The 22,420-nt window shown below is 39.4% G+C and overlaps 1 protein-coding gene across 1 annotated transcript; it reads left to right on the forward strand.

The window, feature by feature from the left end:
• The first annotated feature begins 20,765 nt into the window (after window positions 1–20,765).
• KRTAP24-1 (keratin associated protein 24-1) lies at window positions 20,766–21,533 on the forward strand. Its single transcript, XM_069572452.1, has one exon. The coding sequence runs from the start codon at window positions 20,775–20,777 to the stop codon at window positions 21,531–21,533; it is 759 nt and encodes a 252-aa protein (XP_069428553.1). The 5' UTR covers window positions 20,766–20,774.
• The last annotated feature ends 887 nt before the right edge of the window (window positions 21,534–22,420 follow it).

Raw genomic sequence — 22,420 nt, forward strand, 5'->3', positions numbered from 1 at the left:
GTGGGGTGTGGCAAGGACTATAGAGTCTTGCTTCATGTCAAGAAAATTTCTTAAAGTCCCATGTAAATTCATGTAAATGAGAACTTAATAGCAAACACCATATTATTATTTAATGCCTTATTACAGAACTTACAAGGCTGTCAAGTTTTTAAAACTTTACCTGTGCAATATCGAACAAATGATGTTTTGTTTTCTTAATTACAGCCATGCTGATCAGCTCTATCACAACATGTAAACCAAATTATTCAGAAAAATGTGACACATTTTTTGAACAGAAACTGTTACATTCAAATGATCCTAGGAAATAGGCCCACATGAAATTTAGAGCAGTAGAAAATTAAATCGTGGCATTATGGGACCTCATATTTTCATATGCCCAAGTCTTGGTAATCATGTCTTAAACATTTGTTTGACTCTAATCAGCTGATTTTAGACATGGATTTGTAAAGTTTCCTAACTCATAGTGAGCACTGGATCACAGGTATGTTATTTGTATTTCCTCTACAATTGCCTTATTTTCTTATCTAAAGTCCAGACGCATTACTATTCTCTTGGGGGGGACAGAATAAACTCAGAATAATATATTTTATTCCTGGAATATTGGATCTTTTGGCCATTATTTAGCATGAATGGAAGAATTATAAGGATTGTACTACAGAACATATTTAAATGAGAAGAACTGACCATAGCCTAGGTTTCCTTCTGAATTTAAACCAGAACTTTATTGAAAGTGTTAAAATATTTTTTTCTACGATCCAAAGGAATTGAGTTTACTTAATAAGGCAGCCAGCATAGTACTTTCGGAGGCACAATTTGTTTTTCTCTGAGCACTTAAGGTCAATGGTTTCAAAGGCAAATTGAAAGGATACAAAAAATATTTTGAAGCCTCTACACTTTTCCATTCTTTTTAATCCCATATATGGGTACAAACCATCTCTGCTTACCAAAATAAATAGACCATAGTCAGATATAACTACACAGTAGAAAAGAAAGACCACACAAGGAAATATTACATGGCCCACACATAACACATAGCCTATTCTTGTTTGTGCAAAGAGCAACTGAATTGATGAGCCCTCATTCTCCATTAAAATAGAAGTGTATTTTCCGTTTTCTTTGTGGAATTCTTACTAGCTGATAAATATCTAGTATTGTGGTTTCAACAAGAGCTGCATCTCTGGAGGTGATCATGGCCTGCAAGATATACCTGTAATACAAATTTATAAATTGATTATAGAACTTTCTCGACAGCAGGGTGAAAAGACTGCTATCTTTTAAAGCATACTTGACATCCTGTTTCTTGTAGAAAAACCCATTCTCTATTACTCTATTTATTATCAGGATAAAGCAGTGCAGCACACAAGCACTTCTGTTTCCTTTCTAGTGGTGTGGGGAGGGTGGAAAAGAAAAAAGACAAAGACAGGGAAAGCTTGAAAGGGGAAAAAATGTTACTCAGGTATAGAATCTGAAACTATGCTGGTGAAATAAAACTTCATGTTGCTGTTGTTCAGTTGCTAAGTTGCTTCCAACCCTTTGTGACCCCATGGACAACAGCACGCCAGGCTACTCTGTCCTTCACTATCTCCTGGAGTTTGCTCAAATTCATGTCCATTGAGTCAGTGATGCCATCCAACCATCACATCCTCTGCTGCTCCCTTCTCCTTTTGCCTTCAATCTTGCCTAGCATCAGAGTCTTTCCAATGAGTAGGCTCTTCACATCAGGTGGCCAAAGTATTGGAGCTTCAGCTTTAGCATCAGTCCTTCCAGTGTATATTCAGGGTTGATTTCCTTTGGGATTGACTGGTTTGATCTCCTGTCAGTCCAAGGGACTCTCAAGAGGCTTCTCCAGCACCACAGTTTGTAAATCAGTTCTTCAGCACTCAGCCTTCTTTATGGTCCAACTCTCACATCTGTGCATCTGTACCCATTCTTTGGCGTTTGCTACTGGAAAAACCATAGCTTTGATTATACGGACCTTTGTCAGAAAAGTTATGTCTCTGCTTTTTTATTTGCTATCTAGTTTTGTAACAGCTTTCCTTCCAAGGATCAAGCGTCATTTAATTTCATGACGGCAGTCACCATCCTCGGTGATTTTGAAGCCAAAGAAAATAAAATCTGTCACTGCTTCCTCAACTTCATATCTTTGCTTATAATTGCATCTCCAAATGCATTCATTCAATATCATGAATTCAATAACTATTTTTGAGTTATTATGTGAAGGGCACTATTCTAGGTACAGACCACAATTTATTTGCCTGGGCACCCATTCTACTGAACTTTCTGCATCTAAATGGAAAGTTTACTTACCAGGTGAATGCTTTGGCATCTGGAAACAGAACTCTAATAAGGCTTTAATCTGACCTCTTACTCTGAACCTACCTACCCAATGTCAAGCAATTTGGTATGTGTTTGGTGGTGAGAGGCATTTTCTATAAAAGAAAAAAATTGCAGAAAGTTGCATGCAAGCTTTTGCTGGCAATGAACTCTTGTCAATGGAGAAAAATATCTATCTTAAGAGCTTTTAGAATGCCATGAGATTGTTTTTATTTTACTAGGCACAGCTAATCAGTGACTTTGAGAATTGGTGGATACCTAATGGATCCCTAACCAGGCTTTGTAGAGACATCTGCAAAATAAATTAGGTTCTTGAGTCCAATTACAGGTCTCTTAATATCATCCTCTAAATGATAGGTCTGGAAATCTGCATTATTTTTTCCCTTTCAGCATATTTTTCAAAGCAAAGTTTTGTTTGACAATAAAGGAACAAACTAAACTCTCCTTTCTAGAGGCTTATTGTTTTCTGGGTTCTTAGAATACTGCCTCATCTTACGAAACCTGCTTAAAAGATGATAGTAAAATTAACAGCCAAGATCCAAAAACAGGAAAGCTGAACAATTAATTAAAATATATCAAAATAGAAAACCTTACCAGTCATTTAAAATGCATTTTAGATTAATAATCAAGCATTATTTTCATACCAAATTGGCAAAAGTAAATAATGGTAGCAATTCCAATGGTACAGAGGTTTTGGTGAATCAGATATTCATTAATTGTATTATAAGTGTGAATTTGGAAACATGTAGCAAAAGTTTTTAAAATATATTGAGATGTGAGTAGGTTAGAATGTTTTTATGAAATAATACACTAGCAGGAATAAAGTAGGAAGATGAGCATCCTCCAAACAAATCTTTTTGAATTCACTTGCTGTCATGGAGATCTATGAAAATATTAGCAATATCTTTTAGGTTTTGAAACCACCTTACATCAGGTAGTGAATAATCCAAACAATTTGAATTTTACATGCTAAATTTTTTAATGGGAGAATTTACATGTGGATATAATCTGCATGGACTTCCCTGGTGGCTTAGCAGTAAAGAACACACCTTCCAGTGCAGGAGATACAGGTGAGTTGGGTTTGATCCCTAGGTCCAGAAGATCCCTTGCAGAAGGAAATGGCAACCCACTCCAGTATTCTTGCCTGGGAAATCTCATGGACAGAGGAGCCTGGGGGGGGCTACAGTTGTAAAGAGTCATACACGACCTAGTGACTAAATGACAACAACGTAATCTGTATATCATTTTCAAATCAGTGTTACAGTTTATTTTGGAAAGTTTAATTTATAAAATTCCACCACATAGCATATATTTTTCTCATTTTGCTGACAACCAGACTTGTGAAAACTTCAAGGATAAGAAGGCAGTCTTACTTTGGGAGCCACTAGCCCATTCTTACCCACTCCAGAGTTGTTGCCTGGAGAATCCCAGGGACAGAAGAGCCTGGTAGGCTGCCATCTCCGGGGTCGCAGAGTCGGACGCAACTGAAGCGACTTAGCAACAGCAGCAGCAGCAGCAGCAGCAGTACATTCTTTGGTGTTTGCACCCACAACCTAAGGATAAGAACACTTATTTCGTTCTCCCTCCCCTCTTGCACCATATCCTGGAGAAGGAATTCCATGTCAGTGATTTATGACTCTCCCACTTTTCTAGAAGTAATCAGAATTAGGGTAATATGTGGGACAGGAGTGTTTGAAAAATATGAGTAAATTTTTATGAGAAGGTTGAAGGGTGTTTCCATTGGCATCTGAACAATTATTAATAAAATGCTGTCTCTGGTCCATGTCGTGTGGCAGTCTGGACGGGACAAGGTTTGAGGGAAATGGGAGACATGTACAAGGATGGCTGAGTCCGTTCACTGTTCACCTGAGACCATCACAGCATTGCTAACCAGTGCAAAATAAAAAAGTTCAAAAGAAAAAAAAATACTGCCAGGTGAAAAATCTGAGCAAAACAAGAAATGAGTATTTGTATGGAACTGTTGGAAAGCAGTACAGTTCAGTTCAGTTCAGTGGCTCAGTCGTGTCCAACTCTTTGTGACCCCATGGACTGCAGCACGCTACACTTCCCCATCCATCACCAACTCCCAGGGTTCACTCAAACTCATGTCCATTGAGTCAGTGATGCCATCCAACCATCTCATCCTCTGTCGTCCCCTCCTCCTCCCGCCTTCAATGTTTCCCAGCATCAGGGTCTTTCAAATGAGTCAGTTCTTCACATCACGTGGCCAAAGTATTGGAGTTTCAGCTTTAGCATTAGTCCTTCCAGTTAATATTCAGGACTGAATTCCTTTAGGATTGACTGGTTGGATCTGCTTGCTGTCCAAGGGACTCTCAAGAATCTTCTTCAGCACCATAGTTGAAAAGCATCAATTCATTGGTGCTCAACTTTCTTTATAGTCCAACTCTCACATCCATACATGACTACTGGAAAAACCATAGCCTTGCTAGATGGACCTTTGTTGGCAAAGTAACGTCTCTGCTTTTTAGATCCTGCCTAGGTTGGTCATAACTGGAAAGCAGTAGGGGTATATAAAAAATTTACTTAGAAGAGGACAATCACACTTGAGAAAGTTTCTACTACTCTTCTAAAACTCATTAACTTCATGTGTTTCAACAACTACTGCTCTGGAAATGATAGTCCCTACTCTTTTGAGAGTCAGCTCTGCTCCTTTCTCCTTATTCTCTGCTCTAGCAGAGTGATTTGTGAACATGCTCTCTGCATAATCCATAGATGCCAACTTGGCTCCTGGACTACTGCCAAGAGCCCCATGGTCAGCTCACCAGCATACCTGTATTTCATACATTTCAGAAGTTAGAGGAAAGATTGATCTTATTAGATAGACAAATGAAAGATACAAAAAAAAAAAACAGAGATGAAAACTGCATTGCTTGATGTAGAAAACACATTACCAGATTAGACATTGCCAAAGAAACCATTAATATATTTCAAAACATTGCAACAGAAACTGTCCAGAATGAAACACACAGAAAAAATACTGAATGAAATGAACAGGGAGATTTATTGGCATCTCTCTTATGTTTACAAATTCATAACATGAGATTGAGATACAGCCATAATAATATACTGAATTTTGTTCTCTCTCACATGAGGCTGTAACTGACCCAAATCCTTGACATTTCCTGGTGGCTCAAACAGTAAAGAATCTACCTTCAATGTGGGAGACTGAGGTTCGATCCCTGGGTCTGGAAGATCCCCTAGAGAAGGAAATGGCAACCCACTCCAGCATTCTTGCCTGGAGAATTCCATGGATGGAGAAGTCTGGCACTCCATGAGGTCACAAAGAGTCGGACATGACTGAGAAACTAACACTCGACATTTCCATAGCTTATGAAAATCATACACCATCCTGCTACTGCTCAGTTCCCCGTGTATTATAGTCTTGTTCCTGTCCTGCTGCCATCAGTTCACTAGTCATTCATCTATTGATAGAAACTCTATGCAGCCCTTCACTACTTTCCAACAGAAATAAGTCAATTATATTACTGGGAAGACTGGTCAAATGGTGGGTCATTTAACACTATATGCATCATATCCCTTTCCCATATCAGCTCCTCTGCTCTAGTTTCCCCATTCCACTCTTACCTGAATTGATTCTAACTATAAAATCTTAATCTCCAATGAAAATAAATTCCACCCCTTCCAGATCTTATTCCCAAACTTTCACATCTATGCCAATCAATGTGCTCAAAAGAACCAATTGACATAAATCCATTTTAGAAGGCAGCTGAGCAGATTATGAATCATGATTTCTGTTTTATTTTATTTGGCTCCAAGGTAGAGGCAATATTTCTGCTTTATTTGTTACTTGTGACTTTTGTCTACACAGGAACTTGCAAATATAGCGTGTCAAAGACTGTTGTTCAATTGCTAAGTCATGTCCAACTCTTTGCAGCCCCATGGACTGCAGCATAACAGGCTTCCCTGTTCTTTACCATCTCTCCCAGAATTTGCTCAAACTCATGCCCATTGAGTTGCTGATGCTATCCAACCATCTCATCCTCTGTTGACCGCTACTCCTCCTGCCCTCAATCTTTACCAACATCAGGATCTTTTCCAATGAGTAGACTCCTCACATCACATGGCCAAAGTATTGGAGTTTCAGCTTCACCAAGATAAGTCAGCATTTGTGCACTAGCTGAATTACAAACATAAACACTCTGTATGTACACTAATATGTTAAAAATCACAACATCCATGAAGATATATGACCTCTTTTTTTTATATATATAACAACCATAAAAATTGATGTGCTAACACCTTCAGTTTTATAATAATGAAAGACCAGTGATATATAAACTCTGAGTGTGGATCTTCACAAAGATAGTCAAAGCTTTCCACATCACCATTCTTCACTGGGAAAGAAACACCTGCATATGATATTCATGCCAAGTTTCCCAGAAAAATGAATCAGATTTTGAATGTAGGTTTTATCTAGAAAGTAATGCAAAGTAAGTTTCAATTACCAAATTAATACTTTTCAACATGTATCACTTCTAAAATATATCATTAAGCTGTTAGATATATATGTATATAAGATATATATTTTTTCATTTTATAGAAAAAGTGGCCATAAATTATTTTTTTCTATTATCTATTTGTGGCCCTATTTGTGAGGTTTTAACAACAATTTCAATGAATTGTCAAGACACATGAACAAATAAAGAAGCACAATTGCTTCTATATTCCTGTACTCTGACAAAGACTGTGAAAGAAAACAAGATTAATTTTGGAATGATAGTTCTCTGAAGGGTGTGATAGAGTTAACATACATCTAATAAGTTGGTGGGAGGACTGCTTGGCAGGCATTAAAAATACTCCAATGAGATTCCATAGAAATGGTTCTGAAGAATGAGCAGGACAATGGGCTTTAAAAGAGCAAATATCCAGCAAGCAAGATAGATAAGCAATAGGTCCAGCAAACAATCACTTCAGCAACCTGCTCTTTGCAATTTAAGCAAGGCCTGACCTTCTAGCTCTGCTATGTCTCACAGTAATAGCTGCTCCAAAAACTACAGCTCTCACTCCCCCTGGGGATTCCTGCCATGTTCCTGTCACCTCACCCAGTGCTTTCTGCTCCACTAAGGTGACCTGTGGGAATGCCCCATGCTATCCTAATAGTCAGTGTCCAGGAGTCTCTGGTAGAGGCCTGGGTCAGTGGTGGCTGCTGCACGGCCAAGGGCACTGAGTGCAACAGTATTATCTTCATTACCTCCACAGTTGTTTGGTCTCAGGTCAAACAACAGGGAGGGAACACAGCCCCACCCATCAATAGAAAATTGGATTAATGATTTGCTGACCATGGCCCCGCCCATCAGAACAAGATCTAGTTTCCTCCTCAGTCAGTCTCTCCCATCAGAAAGCGTCTATAAACCTCTTATCCTTCTCTATCAGAGGGCAGACAGAATGAAAACTACAATCACAGAAAATGGACCAAACTGATCACATGGACCACAGTCTTCTAACTCAATGAAACTATGAGCCATGCCATGTAGGGCCCCAGAAGAAGGATGGGTCATGGTGGAGAGTTCTGATAAAATGTGGTCCACTGGAGAAGGGAATGGCACATCGCTTCAGTATTCTTGCCTTGAGAACCTCATGAATAGCATGAAAAGGCAAAAAGATATGACCATGAAAGATGAACTCCTTAGGTCGGTAGGTGCCCAATATGCTACGGGAAATCAGTGGTGAAATAACTTCAGAAAGAATGAGACAGAGCCAAATCAAAAACAACAGCCAGTTGTGATTGTGATGAAAGTAAAGTCCAATGCTGTAAAGAGCAATATTGCATAGGAACCTGGAATGTTAGGCCCATGAATCAAGGCAAATTGGAAGCAGTCAAACAGGACATAGAATCAACACTTCAGGAGTCAGTGAACTAAAATGGACTGGAATGGGTGAATTTAACTCAGATGATGATTATATCTACTACTGTGGGGAGGAATCCTTTAGAATAAATGGAGTAGCCATCATAGACAACAAAAGAGTCCAAAATGCAGTACTTGGATGCAATCTCAAAAATGACAGAATGATCTTTGTTCATTCCCAAGGCAAGCCATTCAATATCAGAGTAATTCAAGTCTATGCCCTGACTAGTAATGCTGAGAAGCTGAAGTTGAATGGTTCTGTGAAGATCTACAAAACCTTCCAGAACTAACTCCCAAAAAAGATGTCCTTTCATTATAGGGGGCTGGAATACAAAAGTAGGAAGTCAAGAAATACCTAGAGTAACAGGCAAATTTTGCCTTGGAGTACAAAATGAAGCAGGTCAAAGCGAACAGAGTTTTGCCAAGAAAATGCACTGGTCATAGCAAACACCCTCCTCCAACAACACAAGAGAAGACTCTACACATGGACCTCACCAAATGATCAATAACAAAATCAAAGATTGATTATATTCTTTGCAGCCAAAGATGGAAAAGCTCTATACAGTTAGCAAAAACAAGGCCAGGAAGTAACTGTGGCTCAAATCATGAACTCCTTATTGCCAAATTCAAACTTAAATTGAAAAAAGTAGGGAAAAACCACCTAGACCATTCAGGTATGACCTAAATCAAATCTCTTATGATTATACAGTGGAAGTGACAAATAGACTCAAGGAATGAAATCTGATAGAGTGCCTGAAGAACTATGGACAGAGGTTCATGACATTGTACAAGAGGCTGTGATCAAGATCATCTCCAAGAAAAAGAAATTTGCAAAAGGCAAAATGATTGTCTGAGGAGGCCTTACAAACAGCTAAGAACAGAAGAAAAGCTACAGGCAAACGAGAAAAGGAAAGATATACCCATTTGAATGCTGAGTTCCAAAGAAGAGCAAGGAGAGATAAGTCTTCCTCAGTGATCAGAGCAAAGAAATACAGGAAAATAATAGAATGGGAAAGACTAGAGATCTCTTCAAGAAAATCAGAGATACCAAGGGAATATTTCATGCAAAGATGGGCACATAAAAGACAGAAATGATATGGACATAAGAGAGGCAGAAGATATTAAGATGTGGCAAGAATAAAGAGAAGAATTATACAAATAGATATTCATGACCCAGATAATCACGATGGTGTGATCACTCACCTGGAACCACATCCAGGAGTCCAAAGTCAGGTGGGTCTTAGGAAGCATCACTATGAACAAAGTTAGTGGAGGTGATGGAATTCCAGTTGATTTCAAATCCTAAAAGATGATGCTGTGAAAGTGCTGCACTCAATATGCCAGCAAATTTGGATAACTCAGTAGTGGCCACAGGACTGGAAAAGGTCATTTTTCCTTCCAGTCCCAAAGAAAGGCAGTGCCAAAGAATGTTTAAACGACCACACAATTGTACTCATCCCACACGCTAGCAAAGTAATGCTAAAAATTCTCCAAACCAGGCTTCAGCAATACATGAACCATGAACTTCCAGATGTTCAAGCTGGTTTTAGAAAAGGCAGAGGAACCAGAGAACAAATTGCCAACATCTCCTGGATCATCAAAAAAGCAAGAGAGTTCCAGAAAAACATCTATTTCTGCTTTATTGACCACACCAAATCCTTTGACTGTGTGGATCACCACAAACTGTAGAAAATTCTTCAAGAGATGGGAGTACCAGACCACGTGATCTGCCTCCTGAGAAATCTGTATGCAAGTCAAGAAGCAACAGTTAGAACTGTATGTGGAACAATAGACTGGTTCCAAATCAGAAAAGGAGTATGTCAAGGCTGTATATTGTCACCCTACTTATCTAATTTATATGCAGAGTACATCATGCTAGTTGCCAGGCTAGATGAAGCACAAGCTGAAATCAAGATTGCAAATAATCTCAGATATGCAGATGACACTACTCTTACAGCAGAAAGTGAAGAAGAACTAAAGAGCTTCTTGATGAAAGTGAAAGAGGAGAGTGAAAAAGTTAGCATGAAGCTCAACATTCAGAAAACTAAAATCATGGCATCTGGTCCCATCACTTCATGGCAAATAGATGGGAAAACAATGGAAACAGTGAGAGACCTTACTTTCTTGGGATCCAGATCAGTGCAGATGGTGACTACAGCCATGAAATTAAAAGATGTTTGCTCCTTGGAAGAAAAGCTATGACCACCCTAGACAGCATATTAAAAAGCAGAGACATTGCTCTGTTGACAAAGTTCCATCTAGTCAAAGCTATGGTTTTTCCAGTAGTCATGTATGGATGTGAGAGTTGGACTATAAAGACAGCTGAGCCCTGAAGAATTGATGCTTTTGAACTGTGGTGTTGGAGAAGCCTCTTGAGAGTCCCTTGGACTGCAAGGAAATCCAACCAGTCAGTCTTAAAGGAAATCTGTCCTGAATATTCTTTGGAAGGACTGATACTGAAGCTGAAACTCCAATACTTTGGCTACCTGATGTGAAGAACTGACTCATTGGAAAAGACCCTGATGCTGGGAAAGATTGAAAGCAGGAGGAGAAAGGGACAACAGAGGATGAGGTGGTTGGATGGCATCACTGACTTTATGGACGTGAGTTTGAGTGAACTCCAGAAATTGGTGATGGACAGGGAGGCCTGGCATGCTGCAGTCCATGTGGTTGCAAAGAGTTGGACACAACTGAGTGACTGAACCGAACTGATCCTATTAGGAGCCTGGGCAGCAATACACTCCATGGCCACTGCCATGAGCCCTGTGGTGACACCATGAGCTGCCTTCCAACCAGTTGTGAGAACAGTGCCTGCATCCCTTCTGAATGTTGTCAGAATATTTCTGATGTGTTCAGATCCTATCAAGGAAATATCTTTCTATCAAGTCCCATGTTTCCAGTTCCTGCCAGCCAGTATGTTGTAGACAACCTTGAGTTGCCATCTTTCAAGTTACCAGTCCTTTGGGTGTCAACCTCTGAGTTAGCTGACAAATGGCTGTCAATCCAGGAGCTACCTATTCTATGATTTCAAGAGTCTCAAGAGTCTTCTCGAAAGCATCAATTTTTTGTCACTTAGCCTTCTTTATGATCCAACTCTCACATCTGTACATGCTGCTGCTGCTGCTAAGTCATTTCAGTTGTGTCTGACTCTGTGTGACCCCATAGACGGCAGCCCACGAGGCTCCCCTGTCCCTGGGATTCTCTAAGCAAGAACACTGGAGTGGGTTGCCATTTCCTTCTCCAATGCAGGAAAGTGAAAAGTGAAAGGGAAGTCACTCAGTTGTGTCTGACTCCTTGTGACCCCATGGACTGTGGCCTACCAGGCTCCTCCGCCCATGGGATTTTCCAGGCAAGAGTACTGGAGTGGGTTGCCATTGCCTTCTCCGCATGACTACTGGAAAAACCATAGCTTTGACTAGATGGACATTTGTCAGCAAAGTGATGCCTCTGCTTTTTAATATGCTGTCTATATTTATCATAGCTTTTTTTTTACAAGGAGCAAGCATTTTTTGTTTGTTTTGTTTTTTAATTTCATGGCTGCAATCACTGTCCACAGTGATTTTGGAGCCCACAAAAATAAACTCTGTCACTGTTTTCATTTTTTCCCTATCTATTAGCTATGAAGTGATGGGGCCAGATGCCATGATCTTAGATTTTTGAATACTGAGCTTTAAGCCAGCTTTTTCATTCTCATCTTTTTACCCTCATCAAGAGGTTCTTTATTTTGTGTTAATTTTATCATATCCACAAGCAACCATTTCTAATAAAAAGATATAACTTTTCAAAAGTTTTTTTGTTTTGTTTTGTTTTGATCTCGGGCTATTGAGGCAGGAAACTACATGGAGATATAATGAACTCAAAGTCTCTGTATTGGGAAGAATTACAGATGGAATTAAAAATAGTGAATTAGGATACATGTTAGGTAGGTGTGTGTATTTGGCCTCTCCTGTGTTTGGCATAAAGATATGATAAATCATTGATGATTCTAGATTTCTCTCAGTTATATATTCTGCCTCTAACTCACAGTTTAACTACTGATTATTAATGGCTAGATTATATTTAGCTCGATAACTCTAGCCTCCATGGTATTCAAGTTATCAGACACATTTATTAACAGTTCTATGAAAACCAAATCTATTTTCACTGTGGGCGAAACCAAAATATTTTATTTTATTTTTCAAAGTCATATGTAACATGCGTACATATAAGAAGAGATTTTATAGACTAGTTGGTTATCATTTATTTTTGAACTTTACAAAGAACCAAAGAAGTGAAGAGAATCTTGACCTAGATTATGAGGAATTTCAGTGTGGCACACACAAAAAATTACTTCAGTTGAGGCTAATCAAGGGAAGGGAAGGAATTTTCTTTGGAAGCATGTAAGAGTTTGGGAGATTTTACTTATCTGGAGGGTTTAATACTCTTGGAGAAAATGAGAGAATTGTCAAGAAAATTCTCAAATTTTCAACCTTTGATGATTCCAATCTCTTCTGTTTTTTTTTCCTACTATTAGCATGCCTGACACCAATGTGATCTGATGCTTTCTTTAAGAAGGAATGCAATACATTGACTTTGAAAATGCCCCATGTGTGATGTCAACTATTTTTTCTTCCACTACCTGAAACAAAAAATTCAGAAGAGAAACCTTACATTCCACCTGCACAAAATGTCATGCTTTTTATGATGTTAAAAAATAAAAATTTTTTAAATCGTGTGTATTGCAGTACCCACCCTCCTACTTCCCTCCCTCCTCTTGGTGCATGCCTGCATGGGGATATAAGATCTCCCATTCTTACTCGAAAGGTTATATAAGAAACTGGGACTGCTGCAAAATGGGGAAACTTCCACCAAAAGAATCACCAATGGCACTTTCAGACGCCAAGTAATTTCATGGAAACTTTGTTCTCCTCTATTCATTTCCAGCATCATTTTGACCATCTGTGAAAGAGCTTGAAAAGACATATTTCTGATCTATTAAAATACTAACTCCAGGAAATGGATGTCTGTAAAGATTAGCTCTTCTTTGGGGGGAGAATCCAAAATGAAATGCAGAGATCACTTATTCTGTGATGTCCCGAGTAAGAACTTTTCAGATATCTTTCTTCCTGTGATGTTAAACATTTTCTTAATCCTTGCTCACTTTAATTGCATGAAGATTGAAGTGCCTTAGTAAATTATCTCAGGTGAAGACATCCATCAATTCTGGAATGTTGATGCACAATCTGATGGCCTTTAATGTTTTTCCTTTTAGTTGAATGCCACCAATAGAAATGAATGCCTTTTACAATGTTACCATGCAGAAATATTACATACATCTCCTCAAGTCTTTGAAAACCAACTTTAAAGTAATGAAAAAACATCACATGGTCAGGGTAGAGCTCTTTAAAATGCACTCTAAGATGCTTGCATAAAATTGACTGTCAGAAAAAAAAAATTGACTGTCAGGACAAATATACAGAGAACACCATAACCCAATTAGATTCTCAGATAAATAGTAAAAAATAGAATAAGTATGAGTTTTTCCATCTGGCAAATCCAATAAATGTGCTATTTGGGAACTAGTTCAGCACATCAAGCATTGTAACACTAAGTCTCTTCATCAATGATGAAGACTATGCCTTCCTAACCAGGTTGTTCTTTGTGGATAATGACTAGAATAAACATCCATTCAGATGGACTCCATGTAACCATGCATTATTAAAGGGTAGGAACAGAAGCAAAGCAGATGAAATACATAGGTGATTACATCTTACATTCTTAAGCCTGATAAGCAGGAGAGAGATTAGGACAGCAGATATTTAGAAGATGCAAACTGGACTTATTTTATGGATGGGTGGGAAGTCATTTCCATAGTCAGCAAAATGAACTAATGAGATAATATTACGCAAAGTGATCTAAAATCTGGGGAGGAGAAGAATCACAATATATGTCCACCAAAGTATATAAACAATCTGGTTTTATATACTTACATCAACATAGACAAGCCATTCTCTGTTGCTTATCTGAAATTTTTGCTTCACCTTCTACTATGTCATCCAATGACAGCTGTTCTGGAAACAATGACTCCTGTTCACTTGGGAGTTATTGCCATGTTCCTGTCAACTCATCCACTACTCCCTACTTTACTAAACTATGGTGATGCTTTTGACTTTTCCAGCCGAAACAAAACCTGGCTTCTGGACAACTCCCCAGAGACACGTGACAAGCTTTCCAGCTACCAACCATCCAGCTGTGAGCCCACAACCTATAAAACCTCACACTACTCTTCCACCCTTAACTGTGGCCACAGGTGCTATGAGCAACTGGTTCTTTCCCCGTTAGTTCGCATTTCTCCAGTTCTTGTCAACCGTCAATGCATAATGTGTGTGTGTGTGTGTGTGTGTGTGTGTGCATGCGCACATGTGCGCGCACACTCAGTCATGTCCAACTCTTTGTAACCCCATGAACTGTAGCCTGCCAGGCTCCTCTGTCCATGAAATTTTCCAGGCAGGAATACTGGAATGGGTTGCCATTACCTTCTCCAGGTAAGGAATCCATTCCCGGCAGGGACAAGTCTCCCGCCCACGTATCCTGCATTGGCAGTTGGATTCTTAACCACTGCGCCACCTGGGAAGTCCAGTTGAATATTAGTCATAGAGAGAATGAAATATCCATCTGCAGCAATAGGGATGGACCTAGAGAGTATCACACTAAGTGAAGTAAGTCAGAGAAAGACAAATATCACATGACATCACTTATATGTGGAATCTAAAAAATAATAAACATGGACTTACAGAAGCAGACAAACAGACACAGAAAACAAAATAAATGGTTACCAAAGGGGAAAGGTGAGGAGGAGAGATAAATTAGGAGTATGGGATTAACAAATACACATTACTATATATAAAATAAGCAACAAGGTTTTACTGCATAGCCCAGGAACTATATTCAGTATCTTGTAACAACCTATAATGGAAAAGAATCTGAAAAATAATATATATGTGTATCAGTTCAGTTCAGTTCAGTCACTCAGTCATGTCCGACTCTTTGCGACCCCATGAATCGCAGCACGCCAGGCCTCCCTGTCCATCATCAACTCCCGGAGTTCACTCAGACTCATGTCCATCGAGTCAGTGATGCCATCCAGCTATCTCATCGTCGGTTGTCCCCTTCTCCTCCTGCCCCTAATCCCTCCCAGCATCAAAGTCTTTTCCAATGAGTCAACTCTTCTTCCAGTACTTTGGCCAGTGAGGTGGCCAAAGTACTGGAGTTTCAGCTTTAACATCATTTCTTCCAAAGAAATCCCAGGGTTGATCTTCAGAATGGACTGGTTGGATCTCCTTGCAGTCCAAGGGACTCTCAAGAGTCTTCCTTAACACCACAGTTTAAAAGCATCAATTCTTTGGCACTCAGCCTTCTTCACAGTTCAACTCTCACATTCATACATGACTACTGGAAGAACCATAGCCTTGACTGGATATGTATGTATAATTGGATCACTTTGCTGTACACCTGAAACTAATATAATATTGTAAATCCACTGTACCTCAATTAAAAACTGGAAAGAAAATATAACTATCTGAATCACACATTGGACCCTTGGTTGTAGTCTGCCCCCATCCCTTTCTCCATGTCTCATATGCTAAATATATTTCAAGGACCTTAAAAGCTAGGAAAAAAAATATTTTACCTTCCTTTACGCGTGTGTGCCTGTGTGTGTGCTCAGTTATTTCAGTCGTGTCTGACTCTTTGTGACCCTCTGGACTGTAGCTCACCAGATTCTTTTGTCCATGGGATTCTCCAGGCAAGAATACTGGAGTAGATTGCCATTTCCTTCTCCAGGGGATCTTCCCAACACAGAGATGGAACCCAGGTCTCCTGCGGCTCCTTCATTTCAGACAGGCTCCTTACCATTGAGCCACTGGGAAAGCCCATCTTCCTTTAAATTTGTCTCTTAAAAGCTTTAGGAAACCACTAATGATTTATGAAGACAACAACATAAATGTAGCTGGGTGACACCATTTTATTTTACCACTGCTAAATTTAAGAATCATTTTGACTCAATATATATAGCTTAATTGCTATGTAAGTATAGATTTGCATACATTTTGCTTTTCAGATCACAGGATCATTGTTGAATCATTTAACAATGCTCTGGAAAGTGAAATTAGGACACACTTATATACATATTTTGCAAAACGGAAGATAAAATTTCATCATGACCTAAAAGGCTTGAAGGTGACCTCCATTATTTTCTTTAAGGGCCATTTACTGGAACATTTAGCTTTCTCTGATATTCTGTGTTTACCCTAAAGGATTTCTAACCTTTGGAAAAATTGAGAAACAGTTGCATTACTCTTTTATAATGAGTTGTAAAAAATTTGCTGCCTCATTAGATAAAGGGAGTATGTTTATTCTTTTTCAGAAGGCATGGGGATTTCTCTGAATTATCTGGTGGTAGAAAGTTCATTCTTTGCATCTTAACCTTGCCACAGATACAGAGCGTAAACTCCTCACACTACATAAAGACTATGTATTATACCTGTATTTTTCTGACATAATAGTCTCTTAAAGTTCTGGAGGCCAGAAGTCCAAAATCAGTTTCACCAAACTAAAGTCAAGGCATGAGCAGAACCAATTTCTCCTAAAGTCTCTGAAGAGGAATCCATTCCCTGACTCTTCTACCTTCTCGAGTTTGCTGTCATCTCCTCACTTACAGCAGCGGTACTCCAGCCTCTACTCCTGTGGTCCCTTTCTTCTCTCTTTCTCATCTACTACCTCTTTCTTAGAAGGACTTCTATGATAATCTCAGGCTCACCCAGGTAATCCATTTCAAGACACTTAGGGCTAATCACATCTTCAAAACCCCTTTTGCCATACCATTCACAGGTTCTGCTGATTAGGAAGTGGACTTTGGGTGGCAGGATGTGTGTGTGTGTGTGTGTGTGTCTGTGTGTGTGCTCAGTTGTGTCTGACTCTTTGTGACTCCATGAACTGTAGCCTGCCAGGCCCCTCCATCCATGGGATTTTCCAGGAAAGAATTCTGGAGTGGGTTGCCATTTCCTACTCCAGGGGGTCTTCCTGACCCAGGGAGTATGTCTCCTGCATTAGCCCATGGTGGGGAGGCAGGGGTAGGTTTTATACACACAGAAAATATTACAAATAGGACAGGATTATTATATAGTGGACAGGATTATATTATATAGGACAGGATTATTCTATTTTGTAATATATAAAATATTACAAATAGAATAGGATTATTATTATAATGGAAGGAAAGGTTATTTAGTAATTAAATGAAAATGGAGAAATCCATATGTTCTCCGAAGCCTTCAGAGGAGTGAGTAGCTGTTCCCTTCAGGGGATCTTCTCAACCCAGGGATTGAACCCAGGTCTACCCGCATTGCAGGCAGATTCTTTACCAGTTGAGCCACAAGCGAAGCCTTCAGAGGATAATGTCACCCAAACAACAACAGTCCTTACTACTGAAAACGATCACTGCCTGACTACTTGGGTTTCTTGCTAAAACGGAGTCAAGAGCAGAAGACAGTTCTGTAGAGGTAGTGTTTACAGAATGTGGTGGGTGAAAAGCGAGTGATGGTCGCTTATGAGTGCCATGAGTGAATAAGGTAAAACATAAAAGCCAATGAGACAAGCTGGGCTAACTGCCTTTGCAAACCTCAGTATTTGACTGTTTAGAATATGATTGTAACAAAATAAATTTAAATATGTTATAAATCCTCATGCTGTGAACATTAATTATGCTAAGTGATGTTCTACATTATTTAATTGTTAGACTCACACTAGAGTGTGTGATATTAATTTAACATACTCTGCCATTTATAATGCAAAGTCAGAAAGGGAGTATGTGGGCTTTACAGCAGATGGAGTTATTTTGGGTTTTGTTTGTTTATTTTCTCTCAAATTTGCTTCAAGGAAGTCTAAAAAAAGACTAAAGATAATCGTGGTATGATGAAGGGATGCAGAAATAGACTTCCACCAACCTCTGAACTCTCCTGTATATTACTTGTAACAAGTAGTTTAGTGGAAAGTTCACAGACGACTGCCTTGTGTACTTTTTTCAAAGTCTTTATTTTTTCACATTTCCCTTTTCAGATTCTTTTCCATTATATATAGGTTGGTACACGATGTTGTGTATAGTTCCCTGTGCTATACAATATGTCCTTGTCCTTGTTGATTATTGTTGTTAGTCACCCAGTCATGTCTGACTCTTTGGGACCCCATGGACTATATAGCTTGCCAGACTCCTCTATCCATGGAATTCTCCAAACAAGAGAACTGAAGTGGGTAGCCATCCCCTTCTCCCGGGGATCTTCCTGACCCAGGGACTGAACTGGGACTGAACTCGGGTCTCCTGTTTTGCAGGCAGATTCTTTACCATCTGAGCCACCAGGGAAATCCGTATATAGTAGTGTGTATATGTTAATCCCAAACTCCTAATTTATCCCTCCCCTGTCTTTTCCCTTTGGTAACCATACATTTGTTTTCTAAGTCTGTTTTTGTTTTGTAAATAAATTCATTTGTATCATTTTTAGATTCACATATAAGCCATGTCATATGAGCTTTGTCTTTCTCTGAAAGCCTCTAGATTCATCCATGTTGCATAAATGACATTGTTTCATTCTTTTTTATGGCTGAGCAATATTTCATTGTATATATATGCACCACATCTTCTTTATCCATTCACCCTTTAATGGACATTTAGGTTGCTTCCATGTCTTAGTTTTTGTCAATATTGTTGCTATGAGCTTTGAGGTGAATGTATCATTTTGAAATAGTTCCTCAGATTTATGTCCAGGCATGAGACTGCTAGATCATGTGGTATTTCTATTTTTAGTTTCATAAGGAAACCAGACTGTTCTCCAAAGTGGCTGCACTCCCACTGACAGTGCAGAGGGTTCCTTTTTCTCCACACTCTCTCCAGAACTTACATGGAGGCCACCAAGCTCCTTGCATATTTTAGTTCCTATTTGCCTGTCTGAAGGCTGAAAATTTCTGTGCAAAACCTCAGGATATTCTATAGTTGAAGAATTTGCTGAAAATATGGCTTCCTGATCCTCACCCTTTCACCCAAAGACAGTGCAAACAGTAAAATATGTTTAATAAAGAGGTACCCATAGAATAAAATCCATCACCTTATTGAATAAATGCTGAGAGGAACTATAATAATATTCAAATTTTTTAAAATTGTGAAGAATATCTGTAACTTTAAGTTGATGTACATTTGAAAAATCTAGCTGATTTTAAATCACTGTGAGGACAGTGTCTTTTAAAAACTAACCCTATAGCTTATCATACCTGAAGAAGCTGGTCTTGTCTTTTGTCTGAACGTCTTACAGTTAATAAATGCATTGCTGTTTCCAATTCAGTGGAGGCTATAAGTGTGAATTATAGCTTGTATTTTTAAGAACAAAGTGCCAGTTCTTTACTTTAAATTAAACTCTTAAAAAATTTTTCTTCAGCCTTCACCATAAGAAGTGAAAAGTATTATTTAATATGTACAGTGCCTATAAGAACTGTACAGGTCATTTAAAACAAAATTAAGCATAGCCATTTCCTTTTGTGGTTCTAGACTAAAAATAACTATATTCTTCAACAGAGGAATAAACTCTATGTGAAGAGAAAAGAAAATAAAAAATAAGTAAAACTTACTTGGGCAGAAATGTAAAGAAATATTATACATCTGACAGCAATGGGGTTTTACAGCAGAGACAATGGGATATATAATTTTAGTCAATTAGGCAGGTACAATTTTGAGAAACTGGCATTCTTTGATAATACATATTATAGAAACTCTTTAAGAAAGACTTCTTCCAGAAGTCTTGGTTACTTAGCAACCACTGACCCCTGGGAACAAGTTCATTTTTGGCCTTGTGTTAGGTCACTAAATCTCAATGAGATTGCTGTGAATCTTACAGACAGACTTTTCCAAATGGATGAGATGTTGCTACCAGTACATGGCCTGGCATATTTAAGGATATAGCACTTATTTAGGAGGAGAAAGTCCTTTTAATAGTTCAATGCCTCATGCTCTCTTTTGCCAACAATGTGGAGACAATCAAAGCGTTCAGCTTCTTTTAGAGTATGGGGTCAAGTCCTGGCAGGATTTTGCAGTTGCCTAAAGAGTGGAAAAGTCCAGGTTCTTTGTGTCACTTGGATCCTCATTAACCCCTTAACAACCATGTTGCAAAAGCCCATAGACACATGATCTCTTGTTTACCACCAGTTGACAGATGAGAGCCTTCTTGTTAACACTGAAATCACTATTCACAAAAGTTATGGTCTGCATATGATGAGTGATGCGTGATGGTCAACGTGGTGATTATAGATAACTTTGAAGAATCAAAATAAACTTGCTTTAATATGAGTGTGAAAACATCAGCAGCAGCTAAACAGCACACTAATGAAACGTTGCCATGTTATTGTCCCAGGCAGTGAGAAGGAAGAGAGTCTGGGGAGGACCCAGACAATCCCCAGGGAAGATATAAAAGGGCGTCAAGCCACAGTCTTGCCATACCTGCACGGCCATCACTGAACATACACCCAGGCTCCATGGCTTTTCTAGGCTATCCTGGAAACTGTAGTGGCGTATCCTACAGAACTCACTATTATTTCCCAGTGACTGCTTCTGTTGCTCTTTGCTCCAACCATGTAAGCCCTACATTTGGGCTCAGCCTACCCAGTAGCTACCATGGGAATCTCTGGCTCCTGGATAACTGCCAAGAAACTTGTGGAGAAGCCCCAACCTGTGAATCTCCCTGTTCTGAGCCCAAGACCTGCACCACAACTTGTGACCAATCAAACTCATCTGTGCCCTGCAACTCTCCAACAGGGGGCCAAATCTGCAGTGCCCGTGAAACGACCAACATCGGACCCAGCCTCAGCTGCAATCAGTGCCCTCAGACCAAGGGGTATGTATCTGATGGCTGCACCCCCAGCCGACATACATCCAAAGCTTGCCAGACCCTCGGCAATGGCTTTAAATGCTTTGGGCAACTTAACTGCTTATCCAAGAGTTTCCAGCCCCTAAGCCACTACAGACTGGGCAGTTTTGGATACAGAAGCTACCAAGATCTTGGCTTCATACCCAGTGGCTTCTCAGCATCACGATATATCACCAACAGCTGCCAACGCCAAAACTATTTAATAAGAAATAGCCAGTGTCCATATGATTGGCATAGGAGATGCCCTCCACTGAGCTGTTTTGCAAGAAACTTCCGGTCTCTAAGCTCTATACCAAGTTCCTTCCCTCCTCTGAGGTATTTATATGGTGGTTACAGACCTCTGAATTGCTACCGATCAACTTATTGAAATTATAGCTGCTAGAAATTGTCCCAAGGTGCAGGTGCCACCTTCTCTAATAATCTGCTGAATTACTTCATTTGTCTTAAGAATCGTGTTCCGTTAACCTCAAATATACCTCCAGGACTTACTCACCACAACTGGTATCACCAATTGCTGTTTTTCTGTTGCTCTCTTAAAGCCCTTAGTGTTGAAGCCTGATCCTGAAGGTACTATTATTGTTTCTGAGATTGAATATGATGGACACATATTCCATATGAAATACAGGCCAGTACAGCTTTCTTATTTGGGTGGTCACCATCACTTGTCTGCCAATGCAACTTCCTGATGAAGTGGAGTCTCCTTGATCTGATTGGTCATTCCAGCACTTTCTTTCAAGATTGTTTTGCTTTTCTATCAGTCGTTTTGCTGCTTGCCTAACTAGCATCTTTCTATAAGGTATAAGGTAACATCATCTTAGGTCTTCACAAGTGGCCTGGTGGTAAAGATCCTGCCTGTCAATGCAGGAGATGTGAGTTTGATCCCTGAGTTGGGAAGATTCCCTGGAGAAGGAAATGGCAACCCATTACTGTATTCCTGCCTGGAAAATCCCATGACTGAGGAATCTGGTGGGCTACAGAATCATCAAAAGAATCAGACAAGATTTAGCAACTAAACAACATCATTGTAAACATTCAGAGTTGAGCTATTTCATCCTTCCTCCTACTGCCTGAATATAAGAATGTACAAGCAGCAATGTCCAACTAGACTTCAAAATCAGAAGACCTTCACCAAATCTTCCCTTCCAGAGAAGCCAGAACACATAGGATTGACTGGCAGTCAGCTTTTGTTCTCAGCGCTAAGAGAGAACCTCAGAGGTAGCAGAAACACAAACATTGCTTGTTGGAAAAAATGAC

Source organism: Ovis canadensis, chromosome 1 (genome assembly GCF_042477335.2).
Source record: "Ovis canadensis isolate MfBH-ARS-UI-01 breed Bighorn chromosome 1, ARS-UI_OviCan_v2, whole genome shotgun sequence".
In the NCBI taxonomy this organism is placed as follows: Eukaryota; Metazoa; Chordata; class Mammalia; order Artiodactyla; family Bovidae; genus Ovis; species Ovis canadensis.

Coding starts and splice junctions, on each gene's coding strand:
- KRTAP24-1 (XM_069572452.1), top strand. CDS start 20,775: ATGGCTTTTCTAGGCTATCCTGGAAACTGTAGTGGCGTATCCTACAGA.